This window comes from Chionomys nivalis, chromosome 4 (genome assembly GCF_950005125.1).
Source record: "Chionomys nivalis chromosome 4, mChiNiv1.1, whole genome shotgun sequence".
Taxonomy (NCBI): domain Eukaryota; kingdom Metazoa; phylum Chordata; class Mammalia; order Rodentia; family Cricetidae; genus Chionomys; species Chionomys nivalis.
In genome coordinates this window covers 107,370,712-107,397,210 of record NC_080089.1, presented here as the reverse complement: position 1 = coordinate 107,397,210, position 26,499 = coordinate 107,370,712, and the positions used below count along the sequence as shown (strand labels likewise).

At 43.1% G+C, this 26,499-nt stretch overlaps 1 protein-coding gene across 4 annotated transcripts in view; it reads left to right on the top strand.

The window, feature by feature from the left end:
• Positions 1-26,499, top strand: part of Mlh1 (mutL homolog 1) — a 40,581-nt gene that overhangs the window by 10,559 nt on the left and 3,523 nt on the right. For 3 of the 4 annotated variants that reach the window (XM_057767123.1, XM_057767125.1, XM_057767122.1), the window contains exons 9-15: positions 4,368-4,480; positions 8,505-8,598; positions 10,669-10,822; positions 13,860-14,236; positions 16,578-16,726; positions 22,797-22,905; positions 25,206-25,269. In XM_057767123.1, the coding sequence (XP_057623106.1) occupies positions 4,368-4,480; positions 8,505-8,598; positions 10,669-10,822; positions 13,860-14,236; positions 16,578-16,726; positions 22,797-22,905; positions 25,206-25,269 (1,060 nt within the window). The remainder of the gene's footprint in view (positions 1-4,367; positions 4,481-8,504; positions 8,599-10,668; positions 10,823-13,859; positions 14,237-16,577; positions 16,727-22,796; positions 22,906-25,205; positions 25,270-26,499) is intronic. The other variant, XM_057767126.1, reaches the window with a different exon arrangement.

Below are 26,499 nucleotides of genomic sequence, written 5' to 3'. Positions count from 1 at the left end.
TTGATGTGGTCACTGTCTCACTGGGACTCAGTGCTCTCTGGGAGTTTTGCCTCCTGAATGCTGTGCCTGTGAATGCGCTTATTCTTTTGACCTTCATTTTCAAAATGTTTATAATTCAGAATTCTGTTGCCCTTAATGTTCCTGTTGTAATTTAATTTACTTGTCATTCAGCATTGATTTATTTACTTTCTTGTTTTAAGATTTGTATCAGAAGTTAGGGGTGTAAAGCTGGATGAAATTTTCTGTTCTTAAAGTCTAGATTTGTGGGTGTTAGCAGCCCGTCATAATCAAAGAAGGACCAAGAGAAGAGTTTGCTTATGAGTTACTCCTGAGCTCCCCTGTTTGTAAAAATCCACCAGCACCATCACAGGTTTTTTGCTAGAAATTCACGAAGTGCCAAAGGCCCATGCCATACCCCAGATTATTAAGAGTCTTCTTGTGCAGGCGTACATGAGGTGCTCATAGCACAGATGGACTCAACTGGATTTGCCTTGATTTTCCCCAAGGTCTCAAAAGCATTGGAAGTTGTCCTAATACTGAAATTCTACTTCCAAGGACAAACTGTTCATTCTTAGAGCATAACCAAGGGAACATGTAGTTTATTTGTCAACATCCTTTTCTTCCTAATTAAATGTAAATGAGTTAATTAAAAAAAAACTAGATCAAAGGAAGATCTCTGTATTCTTCAGAGTAACTTTTAAGAGCTTTTGACAAGATTTTGAGACTGAACACTAGTCAATGGAATCAGCAGGGGCTGTAAGAGATTAGATATTTCCAGAAGTAGATTTCCAAATTGCCCTCCTGAGACATTGGAGGAAGAAAGGGTTTGTGGGTTAGTGTGTATGTACAGAACTACAGGCTGCACTATGTCCACCCCAGGACTCAGAGGGCATGTTACTGCAGGAAAAGCATCCCTGGCCTGCGCAGCAAAATCTAGTGAGTGCTGAACTGTAGTTGGGATACAGCGGTGGACCTGGAGTGATTCTTGCTCTCTCAGTACTCCAGTTGAAAGGAAATGAGATAATTATGCCATTCATTGGTAGGCTCTATTGATGCCCCAAAAGAAAAATACCAGGACAAGAAGGAAAAATCTCTGGAGTCAATGAAGACTGAAGAAGAAGGCTACTAGGAGTTAACTAGCTGCTAATAGGTTCATCCTGAAAACTTTGGAAGACATTATCTTGTTTTCCTGTCCTTGCCAGTAAGCACTCTTGGGAACCTCATTGGTGCTGTTCAGTATAGTAAAGAGTCAGGTCAGCAGAGATGAGTATTAGACTTAAAGTTTTGGGATTTAGTTACTATAAAATTTTAGGCATAGTAATCTTACCAAAAGCAATCTACAGATCCAGTGCAATGCCCATCAAAATCCCAGCAAAATTCTTCACAGACCTCCAAAGAACAGTACTCAACTTCATATATGGAAAAGGAAAAAACCAAGGATAGCCAAAACAATCCTGTACAGTAAAAGAACTTCTGGAAGCATCACAATGCCTGACTTCAAACTCTACTACAGAGCTACAGTACTGAAAACAGCTTGGTATTGGCATAAAAACAGATAGGAGGACCAATGTAACTGAATAGATCGGGATATCAATCCACACACCTTCGAACACCTGATTTTTGACAAAGAAGCAAAAAATATCAAATGGAAGAAAGAAAGCACATTTAACAAATGGTGCTGACATAACTGGATATCAACTTGTAGAAAAATGAAAATAGATCCATATCTATCACCATGCACAAAACTCAAGTCCAAATGGATCAAAGACCACACTGAACCTCATAGAAGAGAAAATGGGAAGTACACTTGAATGCACTGACACAGGAGACCACTTCCTAAATATAACCCCGTAGCACAGACACTGAGAGAAAAAAAATAATAAATGGGACCTCCTGAAACTGAAAAGCTTCTGTAAAGCAAAGGACATGGTCAACAAGACAAAATGACAGCCTATAGAATAGGAAAAGATCTTCACCAACCCCACATCAGACAGAGGTCTGATTTCCAAAATATACAAAGAACTCAAGAAATTGGCCATCCAAAGAACAAATAATCTGGGCTGGAGAGATGGCTCAGAGGTCAAGAGGTCCTGAGTTCAATTCCCAGCAACCTCATGGTGGCTCACAACCATGTATGATGAAATCTGGTGCCCTCTTCTGGTGTGCAGGCATACATGAAGGTAGAATGCTGTATACATAATAAATAAATAAATAAATAAATAAATAAATAAATAAATAAATAAATCTTTACAAAAGAACAAATAATCCAATAAAAAAATAAGTACAGACCTAAACAGAACTCTCAAGAGAGGAATCTTTTTTTTTTTAATATTTATTTATTATTTATACAACACTCTGCCTGTCCGTGTGTCTGCAGGCCACAAGAGGGCACCAGACCTCATCACAGATGGCTGTGAGCCACCATGTGGTTGCCAGGAATCGAACTCAGGACCTTTGGAAGAGCAGGCAACGCTCTCAACCACTGAGCCATCTCTCCGGCCCCTCAAGAGAGGAATCTTAAAGTGACTGAAAAACACTTAAGGAAATGCTCAACATCCTTAGTCATCAGAGAAATGTAAATCACAACAACTCTGAGATTCCATCTTACACCTGTAAGAATGGCCAAGATCAAAAACATTGATGACAACTTATGCTGGAGAGGCTGTGGGGTAAAGGGAACACTTCTGCAATTGCTGGTGGGAATGCAAGCTGGTACAACCCTTTGGATGTCAGTGTGGCGATTTCTCAGAAAATTAGGAAACAACCTTCCTCAAGACCAAGCAATACCACTTTTGGGTATATATCCAAAGGATGCTCATTTGTGCCACAAGGACATGTGCTCAACTATGTTCATAGTTGGTGCGGGAGAATTGTCTGTATTCTGTCAATCATGTTTTAAATAAACGCTGATTGGCCAGGCAGGAAGTTAGGTGGGTCAACCAGACAGGAAGTAGAGGTAGGGCAAGGAGAACAGGAGTATTCTGGTAAGAAGGAAGCTCTTCCTGCTTCCCAGATGCCCAGATCACTGAAGAAGCAGAATGTGATCTGCCCCTCTGAAAAAGGTACTGAGCCATGTGACTAACATAGATACGGATAATGGGTTAATATAAGTTATAAGAGCTAATACAAACCCTGAGCTAATGGGCCAATTGGTTTATCATTAATATAGACTCTCTGTGTGAATTTTTTTTGGGCTGAACAGCTGTGGGAACTGGGCAGGATAGAAATCCCAACAAACCCGGCCCTCATGTTACACATAGCAGCTTTGTTTATCATAGCCAGAACCTGGAAACAATCTAACTGGCCCTCTACCGAAGAATGATAAGAAAAATGTGGTACATTTATACAATGGAGTACTACACAGCAGAAAAAAATGACATCTTAAATTTTGCAGGCAAATGGATGGAGCTAGAAAACATCATTTTGAGTGAGGTAACCCAGACCCAGAAAGATAATTATCACATGTACTCACTCATAAGTGTTTTTTAAACATAAAGCAAAGAAAACAAGCCTACAAATCACAATCCCAGTGAATCTAGACAACAGTGAGGACCCTAAGAGAGACTTACATGGATCTAATCTACATGGGAAGTAGAGAAAGACAGGATCTCCTGAGTAAATTGGGAGCATGGGGACCTTGGGGGAGGGTTGAAGGGAAGGGGAGAAGCAAGGAGGGAAGCAGAGAAAAATGTAGAGCTCAATAAAATCAATAAAAAAAATTTCAGGCCGGGCGGTGGTGGTGCACGCCTTTAATCCCAGCACTTGGGAGGCAGAGGCAGGCGGATCTCTGTGAGTTCGAGACCAGCCTGGTCTACAAGAGCTAGTTCCAGGACAGGCTCCAAAACCACAGAGAAACCCTGTCTCGAAAAATCAAAAAAAAAAAAAAAAAAAAAAAAAATTTCAGGCATAGTAAGGATTCAGAGCTTAGACTCATTTTACTTCTCAGCAGTGACAGTAGTGCCCAGCACTCAACATAAACACTTGAAAACACTGAGTAGGTGAGTGGATAGATAGATGCCAGATGGTGTGTAGACTCTCAGGACCTCAGCTCAACCTAGTCTCAGGTCAGGTCTCTCTCTCTCTCTCTCTCTCTCTCTCTCTCTCTCTCTCTCTCTCTCTCTCTCCCTCCCTCCTTCCTCCCTTCTCTTCCCTTCCTCTTCCTCTTCCCTTCCCTTCCTCTTCCTCTTCCTCTTTCCTTCCTCCTCCTCCTCCTCCTTCTTCTTCTGCTTCCTCTTTTTTTTTAATCCAGAGTTGGTTTATGGGAAAGAGCCCTGTTTTTTTCTCTTGTGATACACACACACACACATGTAACATGTGAGATTCCTTGTACTTAAAAAAAATTCTCAAAATTTCTCTTTTCTAAACAGAGAGCTGATAGAAGTTGGGTGTGAGGATAAAACCCTGTCTTTCAAAATGAATGGCTATATATCCAATGCAAACTACTCCATGAAGAAGTGCATTTTCCTGCTCTTCATCAACCGTAAGTGAGAAAGAGTGAAGTGTCTACACAGAGAGGTTTATGGAACCTGTAGAGTTCCTGACTCACAGGTTAGATTACAAAGGGAAATTCATGTCAGAGGTTAGCCCTATTCTATCTTAAGTCTGTGTCGTTGCCTGTCACAGTCTGGTTCATTACCTTGAGCTGTGTAGGCCAGAATGCCTTCCTCATGAGTCTGCATTACAGCCTTTACAAGCAGGCCCTACTCTGACCCTAGGTCAGGGCTGCTTTTCCACATTGTACAGCAGAAAATCAAGACTCGAGTATAGGCATTGTCACTAAAAAGCTGAATCCTAAGACCCTTTTTCTTTTAAAGAATTAAATTTATGACACTCAGAATAATTCTAGAAATCAAGGAAGAAAGGAAATTAGGTTGAATTAGTTCTTGTCTCTCTGATGACCTATTATTTACATGATTCTTACTAAGTAAGTGCAATTTGATTTTTAGATTTGTGTAGCTTAGTTGTATATAGCAAGTGTTGGATGGTGCTAGAATAACACTGCCTCACAAGACCCAGAAGTTTGAACTTAGCTTCTGTTCAGATGCAAGAAGCATCTTTCCATGCATTTGATTTTCATATTCTTATATTGAAAGTTCTTTTTTTAAAAGCAAAATTGGAGTTTACTAAGAATCAGTTTTTAATACAGATTTAAGATAGGTATTGAAGGAATGAGAGAGGAAGAATTAAAAAGAGGATAGTACACATCTAAGACAAGGGTATAGGCTTTTAAAATATGTTTATTTTAGATTTATTTATTTTGAGTATGTGAATGTTTTGCCTTCATGTATGTTTGTCCATAATATGTATACCTGATGCCTTGGAGGTAAGAACTGGCCAGATCCCCTGAACCTGGAGTTAGGTGAACCACCATGTGGGTGCTGAGAACTAACCTGGCCCCTCTGCAAGAGCAACACACGCTCTTAACTGCTAAGCTTTCTCTCCAGCCCAAGGGTATGGGCTTCCTTAGAGAGAAAGTCACCTCTTAGGGTTGTTTGTTTGTTTTAAGACGTAGGTAGATGTATTTATTTGGTTTCTAGGTTTCATGGCATTTTCAGGCTTACTTTTGGCCATCTTCAGCTCCCCTCCCCTGCCTGTGTCTTCCATGTCTAGTCCATCTCCACCTTCATGTCACAGGAATCCATCCCATGCCACCCTTGTCTTTCTTACTTCTGTGATTTCCAGTTCAATTCATTTTTCTGTAAACTTAATGATTTCATTTTTCTCTATGACTTTATAAAATTCCACTGTGTATATGGACCACATTTTCATTATTTATCTGGTGATTAACATCATGAATGTACATGTATCTCTGTGGTGTCTTATGGGTCCTTTGCCTTTATTGGGAAGCATTTTATCCTAATCTTAGTTCTCATCTTCTTTGTGTGCTGTTTGAAATTATATATTTTCTTCCTTCTTTCAGCAGTAAATGGCTATAAATGTCTCAAACTGTACATCTTAAAACAGATTCTTTTTTATTTACTTTTATTTGTGTGTGCGCACGTGCTCATACATGCACAAATGTGAGAGTGCTGTGCCTGCAGAGGCCAGAAGAGAGCGCTGGATCCCTAGAGCTAGAGTTGCAGGTGGCTGTGAGCTGTCTGCTGTGTGTGCTGGGGTCCTGTGTAAGAGCAGCAGCAAGTGCTCAGCTGCTGAGCCCCCTCTCTAGCATCCAAATCATGTGTGTTTTACAAGAGTTGTTCAGAGCAGTCCAGGAGGAGTTAGGAGAGGCCAATCACTGTTAGACAGCTTCTGTTAAGGCATTTCTATTAGGAGACATTGTCCCTTCCTTACCAAGAAGTATTAAGCCTGCTAATAAGGCTTTCCACATCTAAGGTTTGGGAATAACACCTTTATCTGTTTTGTTCTAAACATAAGAATGACAGCACGGATGACCGTGTGAAGGCTCAGCTAGGAAAGGCACTTGTCCACAAGCCTGCTGACCTGGCGTGGCCCCAGGACCCACGTGGTGGCATGAGAGAGCTGACTCCTCAAGCTGTCCTGTTTTACTTAGGGTTTCTGTTTCTGTGACCAGACAACATGACCACAGCAAGTCTTGGAAAGGAAAACGTTTAATTGGGGCTGGCTTATAGTTTCAGAGGCCTAGTCCATTATCGTCATGGTGAGACTGGCAGCATGCAGGCAGACATGGAGCTAGAGAAGGAGCTGAGAGATCTACACCTGGATCCTCAGGCAACAGAAGGAGGCAGAGCTTGAGCACAGGAGGCCTCAAAACCTACCCCCACAGTGACACACTTCCTCCAACAAAGCTGCACCTCCATTCCCTATAGGCCAAGCATTCGTAAACATGAGTTTATGGGGGCCATACCTATTCAAACCACTGCATCCTCTGACCTCCACATGTACCCCTGCCGCTCCCCCCCCCAAAGTAAATCAGTAGTTTTTTTTAAAAAAAAAAAAGAAGAAGAAATAACTATTCTGATTACATATGTTGACTGCGGAGCAGAGAAACAAAAGTCAGTTAAGTGTCATTTGACTGCCCTTTTCTTGTTTCTGATTGGTCCATGTACCCGTAGTCTGCGTTAACACTGGTCAATTTGTTCATTATGGTAAAAAGAGGCAAGTTTTTGTCCTACTGTGTATGCTCACTTAGGGAACAGAGACAAAGGTCACTGTGATAGCCAGCCTCACTTTCAGAGACCTTAGCAGATCGCTCCATCTGTCTTGTCAGGTACACCACCAGGCCTGTGTGATCACTAAAAGAATTTAATAGTCTCCTTGTTGATAAAGACATCACTATTCTTGGAAATAAAAAGATGTGGCATATCCTTGGCTGTCAGTTCACAGGACAACAGTTCATTAAGCTATCCTTTAAAATCTGTCTCAGGAGAAAGGAGAGCTAGATTTTTCTGAAATAGTTTTTTCTCTGTCTTTAGTCTCAACTATGTGCTGTTGAATATTTGTTTAATGATACAAAGATGCGTTGCTTTTTTTTTTTGGTTTTTCGAGACAGGGTTTCTCTGTAGCTTTGGAGCCTGTCCTGGAACTAGCTCTTGTAAACCAGGCTAGCCTCAAACTCACAGAGGTCCACCTGCCTCTGCCTCTTGAATGCTGGGATTAAAGGCGTGTGCTACCACCGCCCGGCTGCGTTGCATTCTTTTATATTGTATTTGTTGAACTTTGTAAAACTGTGTTACTGTACCTGTCTAAAATCCCTGGTTAGTCTAATAAAGAGCTGAATGGCCAAGAAGTAGGCAGGAGAGAGAAGTTGGCAGGGCTGGTAGACAGAGATAGATAGGAGGAGAAATCTAGGGAAGGGAGAGCAAGGAATGAGAAAAGAAGAAAAGGACACCAGGGGCCACACAATCAGCCGCAGAGTAAGAAGGAATAAAGAAAGGTTAAAAAGCCCAGAGGCAAAACATATTTAAAGAGAAACAGAGTAACTTAAGTTAGAAAAGCCAGCTAGAAACAAGCCAAGCTAAGGCCAGGCATTTCTTAGTAAGAATAAGTCTCTGTGTGTTTATGTGGGAGTGGGGTGGAGGGTCCCCCCAAAGAGTAAAACAGCCAACTACAGGAAGCCTGCTATTGGAACCCCTTGGGCAGAGTTGGCTGTTGTCTCCTCTGACGGGTGTCACACACCTCTGTCGTAGTGCTGCACACTAGGCTGGAATGAGTCGTTCACCACCACGGTATCTAAGCACTTGGCATGTGTGATGGGTAGCTTTGTCTTTGTGAACTGAAATATCCAAGGGATGCTGAGGTCCAGAGACAGCAAAGTTAATATACAGGAGCTGATGGGAGGGGGTGATGAGGCAGAATTGGACACCCTCTAATCTTTGCTGCTTGAGTGGGAGGAAGAGCCCCAAACATGTAGTGAGATGGTTAAAGTAGTAACAGATAAAGGGGTGATTGTTCCTGGACATCTGATAAGGCTATCATTTCTCAGATGTTCTTCCCAAGGTGACTTCATGACCATGTAAGTAAGCACCTGTGACCTCGTCCTGAAGGACAGTTTTGAACTGGATACTTGCTTTTTTGTTTTTCAGACCGGCTGGTAGAATCAGCTGCCTTGAGAAAAGCCATAGAAACTGTATATGCAGCATATTTGCCCAAAAACACACACCCATTCCTGTACCTCAGGTAATGCAGCATCAGACTCCTCGATTGCCTAGCAGTGTTTAGCCAGGGCAGATCCTGGGCACTGCTGGTGTAAGGATGTCCCTCCCCACAGGAAAATGGTCCTGTTCTCACTCAGGGACTCTGCGGTTCCTCCTGCTGGGGTCATGAAACAGCATCCTCCCTGCCCTGTGGGAAGTCTTTAAACATTTTTAAAGATTTTATTTGTTTATTTAATTGAGAGGAGAGACAAAGTGAACAAGCAAGCAGGGGACATGGAACACATGTGGAAGTCAGAAGGCACATTTGTGGGGTCAGTTTTCCTCTCTTATCTGTATGTGGATTCTGGTTGGTGAGCCTGCATGGTAACCGTCTTTACATACCTGCCTTCCTGTAGAGTTCTTGTCTTTATTTTGGCAGATCCCAGTGACTTAAGTTGTTAGTCATGTTTCAGTTATCACTCATAGTTTAGGACTTGCCTTATTCAGACCAAACTCCATAGTGCAAAAGGAAGGAAGGAAGGAAGGAAGGAAGGAAGGAAGGAAGGAAGGAAGGAAGGAAGGAAGGAAGGAAGGAAGGAAGAAAAAAAGAAGTTAGGGTCTCTTCTTTGTTTCTTGTTCTGCTTGTCTGAAAAAGCCTCTCAAAACCAGCATGAAGAGTGACCATTCTCTTTGCAACAAGGCTACTCAAGGGCCCAGCTTGTACTGATATCTTTCAGGTTTGAAACCTTAGCCTTCTTGGCAGAAACTATGTTGCAAGTTTATTCTCAGCTAAACCTTCAGAAACAGACCTATAAATCCAGTGTTTTGGAGAATTTTAAGTTCCAGACCAGTGTAGCAAGAATCTATCTGAAAAACACTTTCTTTGTTCTGATCTCACTGAAATGAGAGGAAGTTTTACTGTCTGAACCATGGTTCAGAATGGCTTTAGGTGAGGTCAGGCATGCTCAGGGTGTTGTGGCCATAGGCTGAAGTAGATTTTAGATGTAACGTGCAGTTGTTGACGCCATTGCATGTTTCCTTGCTAGGAATAAATCTGTAATGTCATCGGCTGTTCTGTCTTTTATCTAAACAGGAGATAGAAATCATGCAACAGAACAAAGAAAGTAATGAAAAATTTGCCTACAGAATTCAAAATCGGAGTTGAGTAGTGAGATATATGTGTCAGGAAGAGCAGGTGCAGAGAGCAGCCATCCCAAGACTCTGGGATTAACAGAGCCTCTTGCCTTCCATCACTCAGTGAAGGACTGACTGGCTTGCCATGCTGGGGAGAAGTGGGCGAGGCAGATCTCCGCACTGAGTACCTGCTATGGTGTACTGCCCACAAGGAGAAATGACTTGGCTTGGCGGTGGTGGCGCACGCCTTTAATCCCAGCTCTCGGGAGGCAGAGGCAGGCGAATCTCTGAGTTCGAGGCCAGCCTGGTCTATAGAGCTAGTTCCAGGACAGGCTCCAAAGCCACAGAGAAACCCTGTCTCGAAAAACTTAAAAAAAAAAAAAAGAAGAAGAAATGACTTGCCGCTGATTTTGTGTACAAGAGGTGTGGCATGTTTGCTCCCAAAACTGACTTAGGAAACCCCTCCTGTCATCCCTGTAGTAGCCTCTGCTGACAGGGCTTCATATCACAAAACTCCATTATCAGTAAGCCCTGAAAGATGGACTTGGAGCAGGGGAAAGACCTCTTGAGTTGACTAGCAAATTCTTCTGTATCTTTTTTTTTCCCCCTGAAAAGTGAGGAGGAACTGTTTGATAGTTACCCTATCTTTAAAGCTGAGAAAACATGCAGGGAAGTTAGGCACTTGCCTGGTGTCACAGTCCAGCGGCGGTTCTAGAGTGCTGACGGCTGACCTGTAATGACCTCCGTATACATGGGCGGTGCCTTATATAGACTTCATTCCCACTGTAAGTCTGTGCAACGAGGAGAGCCGTTGTGTCCACCCTGGAAGCTGCACGGCCCCTCGGTATCAGAGATGGCACTCGGTCTCTCTGACTTGGCTTCAGGTTTGAGGCCATGTGATTGGGCCTCTCCACATTTTGTCTAGTCACCCTGTAGATTTCCCCCATCATTTGGTTTCTCTCCTCTTTTTTCATGCCAGTTTGGAAATCAGTCCCCAGAATGTAGATGTCAATGTGCACCCCACCAAGCATGAAGTTCACTTTCTGCATGAGGAGAGTATCCTGGAGCGTGTGCAACAGCACATTGAGGGCAAGCTGTTGGGGTCCAATTCGTCCAGGACGTATTTCACCCAGGTGAGAGCATCTACCTCCACAGTCTCTCTGGGCCTCTGCTGCTTTAAAAGGTGCTCCATATCATGAAAACTTGGATTTTTTTGTTATAATTTCGAATTGTCTTTGTGTTGCTTTGATAGTTTTCTTAAAAGTAACATTTTCTTCGGGAATTTATGTATGTGTGTTCTATGCATATGTGTGCCAGTCATGCATCCATACTTGTATGCTGAGGTCAGAACAGGATGTTGAAATTTTTTTATACCTCTTTATTGCCTTGAGAATGGCTTTCCCTGAACTGATGCTCTCTGAGTGAGAATGACTGGCAAGTGGGCTCTCAGGATCTGCCTGTCTCTGCCCCAATGACTGGGTAATAGATACTTGTAGCCAGACCAGACTTTACTTGAGTGCTGGGCATTTGAATCAGGGCCTCATGCTTGCACAGCAGATGTTCCTACCATGGAGCCGTTCTCCTAGCCCCTCTTCTGTACTGGGAGTGTCTTCCAGGACAGGTGTTCCCTTTTGAATGGAGCTGTTACTTTGTTTTAATTTTTATTCATGTTTCTAAGCAGAGTTAAAATTAAATAGTACATATATCTGTTATCCATCATCAGCATTTTGCCCTGCTGGTTTTAGCTATTCCTATCTTCCTTAGGGAAGAGAAAAGTAAATCTGAAAGCACATTTTAGACATTTATTTCTTCCTTAATACTTTATCATACATCTAAAATTTTCTTGCATAACCATAATATAAATATTATACCTAAAAAAATTAGTAACAGTAACATCATTTATATTCAAATGTTTTAATTATCAAGAGAGTCTGTTGATTACCAGCCTTGTTCAAATCTGTATCTAGTGATGTCCCAGTCATAATATAATATTTCTGTTGTTACATTTTTAAATCTATTAGGTTCTCTCTCTCTCTCTCTCTCTCTCTCTCTCTCTCTCTCTCTCTCTCTCTCTCTCTCTGTGTGTGTGTGTGTGTGTGTGTATTTATTTTTATTTTGGGAGAAACAAGGTTTCATAGCCCAGGTTGGCCTTAAATTTGCTTGTAGCTGAGAAACCTTGAACTAATGATCCTCCTGCCTCTGCCTCCCAAGACCTGGGAATTCAGAAGTGTGCCACCAGGCCTGTCTTTAAGTCCCTTAAGTTCCTTTGAATTAACTAAACCCACTCCCTTCATTTCTCTGTGGGGAGATGCACACCTGTAGTCTGGCGAGCATGTGGAAATCAGAAGGCGACTTTCAGGAGTCAGTCCTCTCCTTCTAGCATGTGGCTTCCAGGAGTTAACTTAGGTTGTCAAGCTTGGCAGCAAGCCCTATCACCCACTGAGCCATCTTGCCAGCCCTGGCTTCTCCTTTTTAAACTTTCTGTTCTCATTGACTTCTCTAGGTTTCCTGTAGCATAATTTGTACATTTGGTTTGGCAGATTGTTTCTTTGTGGCGCTAGTTAACTCTCTTGGATCCCTTTGAATTGCCTTTGAGTTGGAAATCTAGAGACATAACTATATTCAGACACAAGACGTTCTTTTTTAATTAATTTCTTTTTATTTTATGTGGATTGGTGTTTTTCCTGCATGTATGTCTGTTTGAGGGTGTCAGATCCCCTAGAACTGTAGTTACAGACAGTTGTGAGCTGTTATGTGGGTGCTGGGAATTGAACCCGGGTCCTCTGGAAGAGAAGTCAGTGCTTTTAACCCCTGAGCTATCTCTCAGTCCTTCAAAACCATCCTAGAATCTATTTACTTGTAAATTTTGTTCATTCTAGTTTGATCCCTCAAAAAAAAAATTCAAATCTTTAAATCTTAGTTTTCTACGCAGTTTTCCATACTGCCAGTGACTGTTTCTCACAGTACTGTAAATTCTCATGCTCCATAGAATTTAGCATTGAGGTATTTGTCCCCATGTTCTGCTCAGTGATGTTAAGGACATTCACATTCCTGATCTGGCTTGGAACATCCTGAAACAATCAGTTTGCCAAATGACTGTCAGCCCTGCCTTCCCATTCCTTTGACACCAGTAATTCTTCATCTGAAGGTGTCCTTTGTTGGGTCCATTCATGTGTCCATCTTCCTCTTCTTGGTGGTGTGTAATTAAAATAGACACGCCATAAATATAAATTGCTGGCACGCTTCTTCTTTGAGTGTATGGGATGGGGCTGAGGCTTTCCTGTGGGAACCAGCTGGGCTGTGAGAGAGCGCACACAGTGAAACCCATGCTGGCTGCATCAGAATCGTCTCCAGGGCTTTGTCCCTCTCTATCTCTCCCATGTTTAAACTGTGAACATCAAGATGCCAGGAGAATCTGTTGAACACTTTGCATTCCTCTTGGGCAAGCCATAAACATGTCACCCTCCATCACAGTGAGTCTTAGAGTTCAGAGGGGTTCCCTGGTCTATCACAGTAGGACGGCTGTTTAGTAACTAGAATCTGGGACCTGGGGCTCCCTGCTTCTGAGAGTCATTGAGTTTTAGACTTCAGTTAGGCTTCAGTGTGTTTACAAGTGGAATTCTGAGGACATAGTTTAGTGGTAGAGTTCAGCAGGTGAGAGGCCTGGGGTCAGCCCCCTGACAAAGAAATTTTAAAAAAGAAAAAACAAAACAGTAGAATGCTAGTTGCCAGGGCTTGGGATGAGGGGAAATGGAAGCTGAGTGTGAGCTGGGAGGGCGAAAGGTCTGGAAATGGATACACAGCTGTGTGAATATACTCACTGCCGTGGTGTTCTAGCTTAAAAATAGGTTAAAATGGTATGTTGTATGCTGTGTGTGTTTTACCATAAAAAATAAAAGAGGATTTCATAAATAGAAAAACATGACAAGCTATAAAAACTTTTCAGTTTTCATTTCAACATCATTTTAAGATTATAAGAACTTTGCTTGATTTTTTTTTTAAATTTCATGCCTATGAACATTTTATACTCCTTTAATAAATTTGCTTCTGTACCAATATCTGTGGTATGACTCCTTCTGGCTCTGATGTCTCCACCCGCTACTGCTGGGGGTTTGCACACTTATGTACTAAAGTCTGTCCCCTTCTCTTCTGTCTTCTCTTTTGCAACAGACCTTGCTTCCAGGACTTGCTGGACCCTCTGGGAAGGTGGTTAAGCCCACAACAGGTGTGGCGTCCTCATCTACCAGTGGAAGTACTGACAAGGTCTATGCTCACCAGATGGTCCGCACAGACTCCCGGGACCAGAAGCTCGATGCCTTTTTACAGCCTGTGAGCAGGGCTCTGCCCAGCCAGCCCCAGGACCCTGTCCAAGGGGACAGGAGAGAGGGCTCTCCTGAAGATGCCATGCAGAGAGACGAGGAGATGGTTGAGCTTCCAGCCCCCGCTGACGCAGCTGCCATGAGTCAGAATTTGGAGAGGGACGCAGTACAAGAGGTTTCAGAAGAGGCACAGAAAACAGCACCCACTTGCAGTCCAGGCAACCCCAGGTGTGGCCCCTTGTTCCTCACTAAAGCTGTCTTCCAGCAGGGTCTCCACAAGCCGACTGGGACAGGGCTGTGGCCTTGTATTCTGTCTGCATTTGACACTGACTCACATGGTTTCCTGTGAGAGTTCTTAAACGTCCATGGTTTTATGTGTTAGTAACGCGTCGGAAAGAGCACAGATGCAGCTTTTATTTATTTTTTATTTTTTTAAAATATTTATTTATTTATTGTGTATACAATATTCTGTCTGTGTGTATGCCTGCAGGCCAGAAGAGGGCACCAGACCCCATTACAGATGGTTGTGAGCCACCATGTGGTTGCTGGGAATTGAACTCAGGACCTTTGGAAGAGCAGGCAATGCTCTTAACCGCTGAGCCATCTCTCCAGCCCGCAGCTTTTATTTTTAATAAAGCATTTTGACAAACCCTTGACACCCGATGTGACTGGAGAGAAAAGCCTAAAACAGCTCTTCCATCCTCGCCACAGCTGTTGTTGCTCCTCTCAGAAGCCCATGGAAGTCCCCAGATACTGATCCCACTGAGCCTGTGGGGTAGCCATTCTTCGTTTCTTGAGCAGGTAGTGACCTACTGCTTAATTCAGAATCACTTGCCCGAGGTGCATGCTCTCCTAGAGGTGCTATTGGGAACTCTGGCACTGAAGTGAGCATTGCACTCAGACGTACTGCTGAACTCCACTTTGCTCATTCCTGCATTGTCCTGCCAAGACAGCTAGCTGGCTCCTAAGGAAGCTTTTCCAGAGAATAAAATGATGCAGGTATTTTCCAAGCATGGATACTTTATATGTATTATCTTTTTTAATGTTCTTACCCTGCCAAAGAAATAATTCCACTTGTTCATCGTTTGGGGAACTAAGTGTTATTTATCATAGAGCAGTCAGAAAATGTTAAAGCAAAAATAGGGTTCTGTTCCTCCTGTAAGCCTTCCCAGGGCTTCCCATTGCAGGCAGATGACAGCCTAACCCTCATTTGCTGACTCCCCTCCTGCTCCTCGCAGTACTGTTACCCATGATTCTTGGGGCTGTCCTGGACCTGCTGAGCTTAGATCCTTCCACTGCCCTTGGTGTTCCTCACCTGGAACTCTGGGTCTCGTCACTCATATCTCAGTTCACATGTCACCTTTTCCCAAAGGCATTCTGTCTTAGTTACTTTTCTGTTGGTATGAAGAGACACCATGACCATGGCAACTTATAATTTTAATTAGGGGCTTACTTACAATTCAGAGGGTTAGTCCATCATCATTATAGCAGGAAGCGTGGCAGTAGGCAGGCAGCAGGCATGGTGCTGGAGCAGTAGCTGAGAGCTTATTCTCATCTACAAGTTGGAGATGAAGTGAGAGAGACTGGGCCTGAGTGGGCTTTGAAACCTCAGAGCCCACCCCCAGTGACACACCTCTTCCAACAAGGTCATATCTCAATCTTCCCAAACAAGTCTACCAACTGGAGACCAGGTATTCAAATATGTAAGCTATGGGGTCATTCTCACTCAAACCACCACATTGTCCATTCAGACAAAAAGAGCCGTTTCCTCTTACATCCTATCAGTCTGTTATGTGACCCTGACCTTGTACTTTCTTACTAGCATCCACTACTACTAAAACTTTCCTTAGACTAGAAAGAAGGTTCAGGAGTTAAGAGCACTGGCTATTCTTATAGATGATCCAGTTTATGGATGACCCATGATTCTTAGCACCTAGAGCATCCACCATGTCATAGGTGTCTGTAGCTCCACCCCTAGGGAATCCAGTGCCCTCTCTGACCTCTACAGGTATCAAGAATTCATCTGGTGTACAGACATACATGCAGACAAAACAGCCATAAACATAAAATAGCTTTTTAATTAAGCATTTAAAATTGGACTTTAAAAGTCTTTTTCTGTTGCTAACTTTCCCACTAGAAAGCGAGCATGAGGGCTTCCCCTAAGAGTGCGCTCACTGCTCTGTGTAGCTGGTGCGGATCAGTGTCACGTGGGTAGACAGACGGATGGATCTTGGAATCATGAATGAGTGGGGCTTGGCAAGGCCAGTTTACTTGCTGAAGGCCCTTGAGATCTGAGGGTTGTCAGAGAAGTAGCATGACACAGGACAGCCGCTGACCTGCCACGGCACAGAGAAGCTGCTCCTTTCTCTGAAGTTCAGCACATACATTGAGTTAAAGAATAAAATGGAGCTGGACAGTGGTGGCGCATGCCTTTAATCCCAGCACTCGAGAGGCAGGAGGATCTCTGAGTTCGAGGACGGCCAGGGCTCCACAGCGAAACCCTATCTCGGGAAACTAAAAATAAATGAAATGGAAGGGCGACCGTGCCAGTTCTTCCCTTTCACTGCAGAAAGAGGCACCGGGACGATTCTGATGTGGACATGATGGAAGATGACTCCCGGAAGGAAATGACAGCGGCGTGTTACCCCCGGAGGAGGATCATTAACCTCACCAGTGTTTTGAGTCTCCAGGAAGAAATTAACGAGCGAGGCCATGAGAGTACGTAAGTGCTGAGATCTGTGTGGCACTCGGGGTTTGGGAAATGCAGAGAGCGCTCATGCTGTCAGGCAGGTACTGCCATGAGCTGCTTGGACAGGCTGTTTTCCTTACACAGAAGACAGTTCTCAAGGGGAAGAGGAGGGCTTTAAGCAGAATTAACTGGCATTCCTGGTAACGAAAGGGATCAGCACAGTGGTCATTGCAATTGTTTCTACTTTGTTTCTGCTGTTACTAAAAGCAGCATTGTGAATGAGCAGCAAAGTGCTTATCCTGTCAGATGCGGTGTGCTTAGGTGAGAGTTGACAGGTCACGCCACTGGAGTTCACCCTGAACTCCATTTCAACCATGAGACCTCACATTGACTGAGCTGTTCTGTGCCTCAGAATATGAGATAGATTGATTTATCCTAGAATATCACTGACCGATTAGAAATAACCAGTAAGACACTTGTTAAGAAGATGGGTATTTTTATGGCCTGAAGGCCGATAAGTCCCTGTTACCCTCATAAACAGCTTTTGAGAGTAGTTGAGTACCAGACTTCATCCTGGTCCCTGTAACTAGAAAAGAAGCCAAAAGGTTTTAGAAGTGAGTAGATGGAGTCATAATTAGATATGTAAGGAGAATGGCCCTTTTAGCCACGCTGCCCCCGAAGCCTTGTTGCACCTATGAGGAACTGCTGTTCCAAATGTGAGTATTGCGCAGGCTCCAAGCAGCAGCTCTGTGCTTGAGTTTGTCAACTAACCATGACCTTTCTGTTTTCATCTGTTGTAAATAAATCCTAAAGGCCTGCAAGATGGCTCCTTGGGTAAAAGCACCAGACTTAATCTGACTTTGATACTTGGGGCCTACATGGTTGAGTGAGAAAACCAGCTCCTCTCCTGAAAGCTGCCCCTGACCTCCACATGTGTGCTGTGGTGCGTGTGTGACCACCCCCACACATAGATGAAGAAAGACATGAAAACAGATCGATTTCAGTATTATAAATTATGATCATCTGCATTGTTACTTTGTGTTTTGTTTTGTTTTGAGTCAGTTTCACCATTTTGTTCAGGCCTAGAACTCAGTTTGTAACCCACACTAATCTCAGTTCTGCTTCTGCCTACGAGGTCCTAGATTATAAGCATCTGCCACCACACTGGCCTCCTGGATTACTTTTTGAAAAGATCATACAGCTCAGGAGGAAGTTAGCACCATTCCCACTAACCCTGAACCCTCTGAAGTAGCTGCTGAGTCAGCCTCTTCCATTTTCTGTCTCAGACAGTGCTCTGAGCCAACACAGGAAGGCCTGGACTTTCCTTTCATACATTGCTCCATGTTTGTCTGTCTGTCTCCTCCACCCTACGCTTCTCTTGTGCTGTCCGTGTTACCTGTGTTGCACATTTTCCTGTGACTAGGCTCCTGCCCGTTGTGCGTGTTGCCAGTTGGCTCCTGATTTCCGTTTCCATAAAATGTGCTGTGGTTGCGCTTTCCTGTGTGTTACTTTCCGGCTGGGAGCTTAAAGCAATTTTAAATCACATAAGAAGGGCAGGCCATGCCGGGCGGTGGTGGCGCACACCTTTAATCCCAGCACTCAGGAGGCAGAGGCAGGAGGATCTCTGTGAGTTCGAGACCAGCCTGGTCTAGAAGAGCTAGTTCCAGGACAGGCTCCAAAACCACAGAGAAACCCTGTCTCGAAAAAAAAAAAAAAAGAAGGGCGGGCCACTGCATGGCTTTTTCAGCATTTCTCACAGTTGTTTGTAGATACTTTCCCTCAGTCTTGGAGGTCAGTAAAGATCATTTCAGTGATGTTTTTGACAAATAAACTGTTCAGTACAGGGTAAAATCAGCCTATATCAAGTGGTCAGAATTTTTAGTCTTGCTGAGGCCAAGATGATGACTCTAAGTGACCTAAAAATATATATCCATGCATGCTAACTTAATTCTCAGATAGTCTCTGGAGAGGGCAAATGCCTCCACCTCCTCTAATAGAGAAGATGAAGAGATGAGGAAAGGAAGAATGTCACATGGAATATCTGAACAGTCTAAGACTGTCCTGGCGTGGTCGTCCCTGCATTTAGTCCCTACTATTGTAAAAACAGGCAGGAGAATCACTTTAGCCTAGGAATTCAAGGCTAACCTGGACAACACAGTAGGACTTCATGTCTAAAACAAAATAAAAAATAAAGCACAGCAAAGATGAACAGCCAAGCACAGTGAGTTGGCAATGGCCTTTGTGGGTAGGCTCACTTAATTAATTAATTTATTTATTTATTTAGGTTTTTTTTTTTTTTTTTTTTTTTTTTTTCAAGACAGGGTTTCTCTGTAGCTTTGGAGCCTGTCCTGGAACTAGTTCTTATAGACCAGGCTGGCCTCGAACTCACAGAGATCTGCCTGCCTCTTCACTTAATATTTAAATGCAAAGTTGGATCAGTGCATTGTTCTTTGGTAAACAGTCAGTCTTGGATCAGATGCTGACACTATTGACCTATGGTCACAGGTGTGCCACATATCAGTTAATTATTTGTAACATGATATAAGTTAATTACTTTGTGCAGTGGGTTGCACCATATGTGGAATGGTAGATGAGATGAATGGGGTTGCACAGATTGTTTAATGAACCTTGCTGTTTTATTAGGCAGAATGAAAGAAACCCTGTGCGCCAGAGAAGGGCAAATATACAGTATCCCACCTCACCCACCGATACCTGAGAGGCGAGGCCTCGGTGTTAGGATTCTGCTTAGCTTACTTAGCTTTATCTGTTGGTGCTGAGAATGTTTTAAGACCCACGGTCTCAGATTTGAAGGGTGTATGGTTTCGCTTTGATAGAAGGATTTTATCTATTTTGGTCTTTGCATAATGGAGGAAAAACTATAGAGAAACTTTCTGTGGCTGGAGGAGCATTTTGGATGGGGTAAAATACAAGTCCTTAAGTTCTGTGAAAAGGCCATGTGCTGGACCAGCTGACATGGATTCCGCCTTCCTGCTGACTGGGTCACACTTCAGTGGCTGGAGATGGTTTGAGAGGCCATGAGTATTCCTCTTAGGAACTCTGTGGCCTCCTTTCAAGGGATCATATTGCTCTTTCTCCTCAAGTAGCTTATTAGCCTAGATTATTTGATGTTCTCCAGCTTTAAAAGTAATCATTTCCACCTACTTAGAACATCCTGTAAACATTCGGAGTTCCCAGTAGAACAGGGTAGGAGATGTGCGTGTCTGCAGGTGGGGGGCTTATCCCATTACATGAAGAAAGCAAGCTTCTTTATGGGGCATAATTTGCAGAACCTACAGAACAGTGAATACTCAGATACATCAGCAACAGCCGTGACAAACAGTGAACACTTGGTGCAGGAGGTCCTTCTGTATTTGTGTTGCTTTCGTTGGTTATTAAAGAAACTGCCTTGGCCTAGTTGATAGGGCAGAACTCAGGTAGGCAGGGAAGACAGAACAGAATTCTGGGAGGAAGAAAGCAGAGACAGACAGACACCATGAATCTCTGGCCTGAGACGGATGTAGGTTAGAATCTTGCCAGTAAGCCACAGTCACATGGTGATACACAGATTTAATAGAAATGGGTTAATCAAGATGTGAGAGTTAACCAATAATTGGCTAGAGCTAATGGGCCAGGCAGTAATTTAATTAATACAATTTCTGTGTGGTTATTTTGGGTATAAGCTAGCTGGGTGGCCAGGACGACAAGCATCCCGCCGGCTGGGTGTAAGCCAGTCTGGGACTGGACGCAGCCCGCTTCTCCTTACAGCAAACCCTCACAGACACATCAGCAGCCGCGACAAGTTGGATTCATTCTCCAAATTCACTTTTACTTTTTAAAACTCCAGACTGACAATTGTTTTTCCTTGGTGTATTGTAGGTCTCCTTTTTTCTGATTTCTACTGTTGAAAATTCAGCTATGAATCAAATATTTAATACCCATGGTGATCTCCCTTTTCTTCCTGAGTGTATGTAAGCGCTCTTTAGTTCCCATTCCCCAGCAGCCCTTACATATAGTTGGGTGTTGTAATAAGAGCGGCGGGGCTGCGTGCCTGGCACCCGGCTGCCCGCATGGCTTTACCTGAAATAATTACACGGAAACTGTATTCTTTTAAACACTGCCTGGCCCATTAGTTCCAGCCTGTTATTGGCTAGCTCTTACATATTGATCTAACCCATTTCTAATATTTTTTTTTTTTTTTTTTTTTTTTTTTTGGTTTTTCGAGACAGGGTTTCTCTGTAGCTTTTGGTTCCTGTCCTGGAACTAGCTCTGTAGACCAGGCTGGTCTCGAACTCACAGAGATCCGTCTGCCTCTGCCTCCTGAGTGCTGGGATTAAAGGCGTGCGCCACCATCGCCCGGCTTCCATTTCTAATATTTTGTGTAGCACCACGAGTTGGCTTACCAGGAAAGATCTTAACCTGTGTCTGTCTGGAGTGGGAGAATCATGGCGACTCACTGACTTAGCTTTCTTTCTCCCAGCATTCTGTTCTGTTTACTCCACCCACCTAAGGGTTGGCCTATCAAATGGGCCTAGGCAGTTTCTTTATTAATTAACCAATGAAAGCAACAGATTAGAAAGAAATCACTCTCACATCAGTTGGGAGTATTGAGGGAGGTGATGTTGTTTGGTTTGGGGGTTTTCATTCTTTATTTTGGGGGTTTATTTGCATTTCCTAGAACTGGGGCTTGACATTTCTCATCTCTCTGGGATACCGTTGAGTGTTTCCAGATATTAACTCCACCCCCCACCCCACCCCCTCTTTAGACTTAAGTTTTGTTTTTCTCATTGCTGCTTAAGCTGCCCTCACACCTTCTCTTTGCCTCTCTGGACTGTGTTGTGAGAATCTCTTTAGGTCCACTGACATTGTGTGATCTATTGCCTGCCTTTGTCTCAGCATAATCATTTTCAGGGCTCTGAAGTCCTGCTGGGTTCTTCCCAGTTCCCTGGATATTTGCAGTTGTGTCCTGCAGCTGGGTGAGAGCTTCATTCTCGGGGGGTGTGAGTGTATTCGTGTTCTCTGCTAGTGTTTCAGTCTCAGGTCTACTGTGCTTGTTTAAGATTCTGAAACTTGGGGCTGGAGAGATGGCTCAGCGGTTAAGAGTATTGCCTGCTCTTCCAAAGGTCCTGAGTTCAATTCCCAGCAACCACATGGTGGCTCACAACCATCTGTAATAAGGTCTGGTGCCCTCTTCTGACCTGCAGGCATACACACAGATAAAATATTGTATACATAAGAAATAAATAAATAAATATTAAAAAAAAAAAGATTCTGAAACTTGGTTCCCTGTTTCTCTTTTATAATATATATCACACTCCACACGTACAGAGCTGCTAGTTACTCGGACTTTTTCTTGGGGATTACTTGAAGCCTGTTATTAGTTTAAACTAATATCTCCATTTGGGTTCTCAGACAGTCTGTCTGTCATCATTGCTGCCTATAAAACATGTGAGGATGAGATTATGGCTGTACGCTCTGGTTGTCAGGGGTTTTGTTTTGCTTGGTTTTTTCTTTTTCTTTACTGCTAACACAAAAGGCATCAGGTGATTGGAGAATGGACACAGGTATTGCTTCCCTTTGTGTGCAGGATGCAGATCTTAGAATTCCAGTTCCAGTTATGGACCAATGTTAGTTTGTCAGACTCCCGATTTCAAACCATTCTTTTTTAAAATAATTCATTTTTATTTTATCGCATTGATGTGTTTTGTCTGCATGTATGTTTGTGTGAGGGTCAGATCTTGGAGTTGCAGACAGTTGTGAGTTTCCATGTGGTGCTGGGAATTGAACCAGGGTCCTCTGGAAGAGCAATCAGTGCTCCTAACCACTGAGCTATCTCCAGCCCCTTCAAACCATTCTTATCTGTTCTCCTTTTCACACTGTTAGAGCCCATGAAAGCTGAAGGTTCCAATTCTGGAGGAGCCTTTCACTCCTCCTTCATTCCTTAATCTTTCAGCAACTCCTCCATATATCTTTAGAGGCAAATTGTATGGTTTCTTACAGCAGGAGACCTAGTTGAGGCATCTTTGCTTGTGTGGGCCTTAGGGTGTGAAGAGCTGTTCAGAAGGATTCCATTACTTACATGGTTTCTGTTTTGTGTTCTAGCTCTTCGGGAGATGCTCCGCAACCATTCCTTTGTGGGCTGTGTGAATCCTCAGTGGGCCTTGGCACAGCACCAGACCAAGCTATACCTCCTCAATACTACCAAACTCAGGTAAATCTGGTGAAAGCACCAGAACCACCAGAAGAGTCGTCTCTGGGGACAGGCACCAGTTCTGGGTGGGGGTGGGGGAGCAGGTAAAATGACTGAAAAGGATAGATAGATAGATAGATAGATAGATAGATAGATAGATAGATAGATAGATAGATAGATAGATAGATATGGCCTTGAGAGACACAGACGTGAATACAGATCCAGGGTCGACGTTTTCCATTTCCATGTCGGGAATTGTCTTTTCCATACGGTGTCTCTTGTGTCTTGACCTATAGATTAGACTAGTAAAACTGAATGTCACTGATATTTTGTAGGGAGAAATGGCTAGAGATGCCCATCCTTGGGCTCAGCACTCAGTAGACATTGGCTAAAAACCAGGTGTTTAGGGCTTTGTGCTGTTAGAGATCTGGTGTCTCTTAGGTGCAACAGGGAGGCAAGAGAAGGAAGCCCACACCTCTTGGCGCTGGGAATTCAACACAGGCTTGTATTCAAGCCACCAGTCACTACATAGGAAAGGCAATCCCAGTAGTGCCATTAGCCTTATTCACACCTGGTGATATTCTTATTGTTTCCAGGGACTTTAGAATCCATTGTATCTAGAGACTGTGTAAGTGTATTCTCAAATAAGTGACGTCTATGGGAGGACGCTGCTGCCTGTGTCCGCTGGGCATCACTTATCTACTCCAGGACTCCCATTCTAAGCCTTTCTGTGACCTCAGTGCTTCCTGTCTTACAAGTGGAGCAGACACTGCCCTGCATGACATGGTGCATGAGCTAAAAGGCTATTTGCCTTCTCTGATCTTGAAACAGCCCCGATCCCAAAGCTCCCTCCTGGCACAGGTACCTTTTCCAGAATTCAGGGTCATTCTTCTTGGGTTGGAGCCTTTTTGGCATAGTACTAAGTTTCACTGCTCTTTGACTTGCTTGATGTGTTAGCTTCTTTTCTGATTTTGTGACCAAACACATAGTGAGAAACAACATAAAGGAAGATAAGTTTATCTGGGCTGCCTTTTGATGCAGCCTCCCATGGTGGGGAAGGTGTTGTAGTGAGACCTGCTCCTGGCTGCCACAACAAGAGTGTGAGACAGCTGGGCACATGACCTCAGCAGTCCAGAAACAGCGTCCTTACAGCCTTGGTCTGCCAGCTGCACCCCATGTTGGAGTGCTGGCGTTCCAAGCTGCAGCAGTGTTCCATGAGCTGGGCTATGGGGAACTCTTCGCTCCCTGCTTTAGCTTTTCTAGCACATGAGAGTGTATGACCTACATTTCTCTACAGCTCACCTGTGTTTGACTTCATCGCACGGTAGCAGTCATGCTAGTACCAGAATTGCAGCTTCTTACTGACGTCCTTAATCTGAGATCCAAACTCCATCCACAGTGATTTCCTAAAGTAGAAAATTCCACATGACAGTATGGAAACTAGAAAAACAATTAGCCTTGTGTCTTCTTTCATGACATGATCATATGCCTGTGTTCAGTCCTGTCTCATCCCCTAATATTTAGCCTTCCTTGTTCTCCTTTCTACATGCTATACTGTACCCACATGTAGTGTGTTCATATCTGTATGCTATAGGCTGGGATTTGCATATGAGGAAGAACATGATTTTTATTAGTAATTCAGTATACATACTTAATTGCTATTCTTGGATACAAGAATATTATTGTCAGCCAGTGGAACATACTAACTCAAATATGAGTGCATTTCCAGACATGCGGCAAACACCTAGAATCCCAGCACTTGGCAGGTGTAGGTAAACAAGGATTGTGAGTTCCAGATTGGGCTGGCTACATGGCAAGATCTTTTATCCCACCCCCCAAAAAAATCAGTGCAGTGTAATTCCATCCATTTCTGATGAAAAAGGGAAAACTACCCTTTCTATATGTTCCATATACTTTTTTCTCATATAACTGTTTCTGTGGTGCTGAGGATGAAACCCAGGTCTTCATGAGCTAGGCAAGCACTGCACCCTATGGTGTTGATGGTGGACTGCCAGAAGGTGAGCTCTAAGGCTCTTTGTTAACTGGGGAAGGGAAGTAGACAGTGTGTAAGGTGTTATTGCAGGCGTCTGAAACCCTTACAGCACTAGAGAGGAGGAGGTGAACCAGACTGTGTTTGAACTTGTCCAGGAGGGATGGCTGCAGAGTCCTGGCAGGAATCATGTTAGGAATCCCCTGCTTTACATAAACTTTCTTAGCCAGTTCCACAGCCACGCAACAGCATCTTTGTCCAATTTTGTCCTTGTGGCTCGGACTTCAAGCATAGATTTATTTTTCTTAAAGTCTTTCATTTTTATTTTCAGTGAAGAGCTGTTCTACCAGATACTCATTTATGACTTTGCCAACTTTGGTGTTCTGAGGTTATCGGTAAGTTCCTTTCCTCCTCACTTCTGAAACGACCGCTGATTGTTTCCCAGAATATGAGCTGTCCAGTGACTTCCTCCTTGGCAAATGTAAACTTTCCAAAGTATGTTTAAGGCTCTCTGTACCGTATGATTTGCAATGCACTGAAGTTCTCTTTCTTTCTTTCTTTCTTTCTTTCTTTCTTTCTTTTTTTTTTTTTTTTGTTGAATCTTTTCAGATTATAGCCAGCTTAAACAAATGCTTCTTGCTATAAAGTTACTACATATTTACTTACAATTAAAAGGAGAAATTTTCTCTAAAACTATGGCCAGAACAGGGATGAGGTGTGTGTTTGCTTTTTCTTTACTTTGTGTTACTGTAGTAAGCACATACTCTACCACTGAACTTTAACAATATCAAGAAGGTATTGGTGCCAAGTTTTAATTTAGCCTTTGGAAGTTTGATTAAGATTGTATTGTATCTGTAGAAATTTTTGAGAAAAGATAAATTTTATTAGATTAATGTTTCACTTTTTTATGGTGCTGTACCTGGCAGCTTAATAGCTTCAGTGTCTAATGTTTATTGCCAGACTACAGAAATGCCATGAATTTTGTACATAGATGTTGTATCTTGCAGCTTTGCTAACCTCAACTAGTTTGGTGCTTATATATAGTCTGTTTTTCTACATAAATGGTTATAATGTTGGGAGTGAAGGCTTAAAGCCAGTTTGGATGCTCATTCTTGATGGCTTGTAATCTGAGCTAATAGAAGTGGCAAAAATGGAAACCCTTCTCTTTGCTGCAATCTTGGGGAAGTAGTCAGACTTTTGTTGTTGAATTATGTTAGTAGCTGGGAGAGAGTTTTTGTGGGTACCCTTAGGAAGTTGGGGAAATTCTCTTCAGTTTTTTAAAATTTAGTAATAGATATGAAAATTTTTCAAATGCTTTTTCTTCCTTTAAGATAAGCTTTTTTAAATTAATGTAGTGAAATGCACTGACTAGTTTGCATGTGTTAAACCAACCTTGCACTCCTGGGATGAACCCTACTCGGTTATGTGTTGCCAGATGTCATTTCCTCAAGTTGTGTTTACAAGTTTTTTTTTAATCTGTGTTCATGAGTGTTACTATTTTGTTTTGTATTTATGTGGTTTTAGCAGAGGATAATGTTGACCTCAAAGATGAGTCTGTAAGCTTTCCTTTGCCGTTTTTTCTGAAGGCATTCTGTAAGGTTGTTACTATTTACTCATTGTTTAGA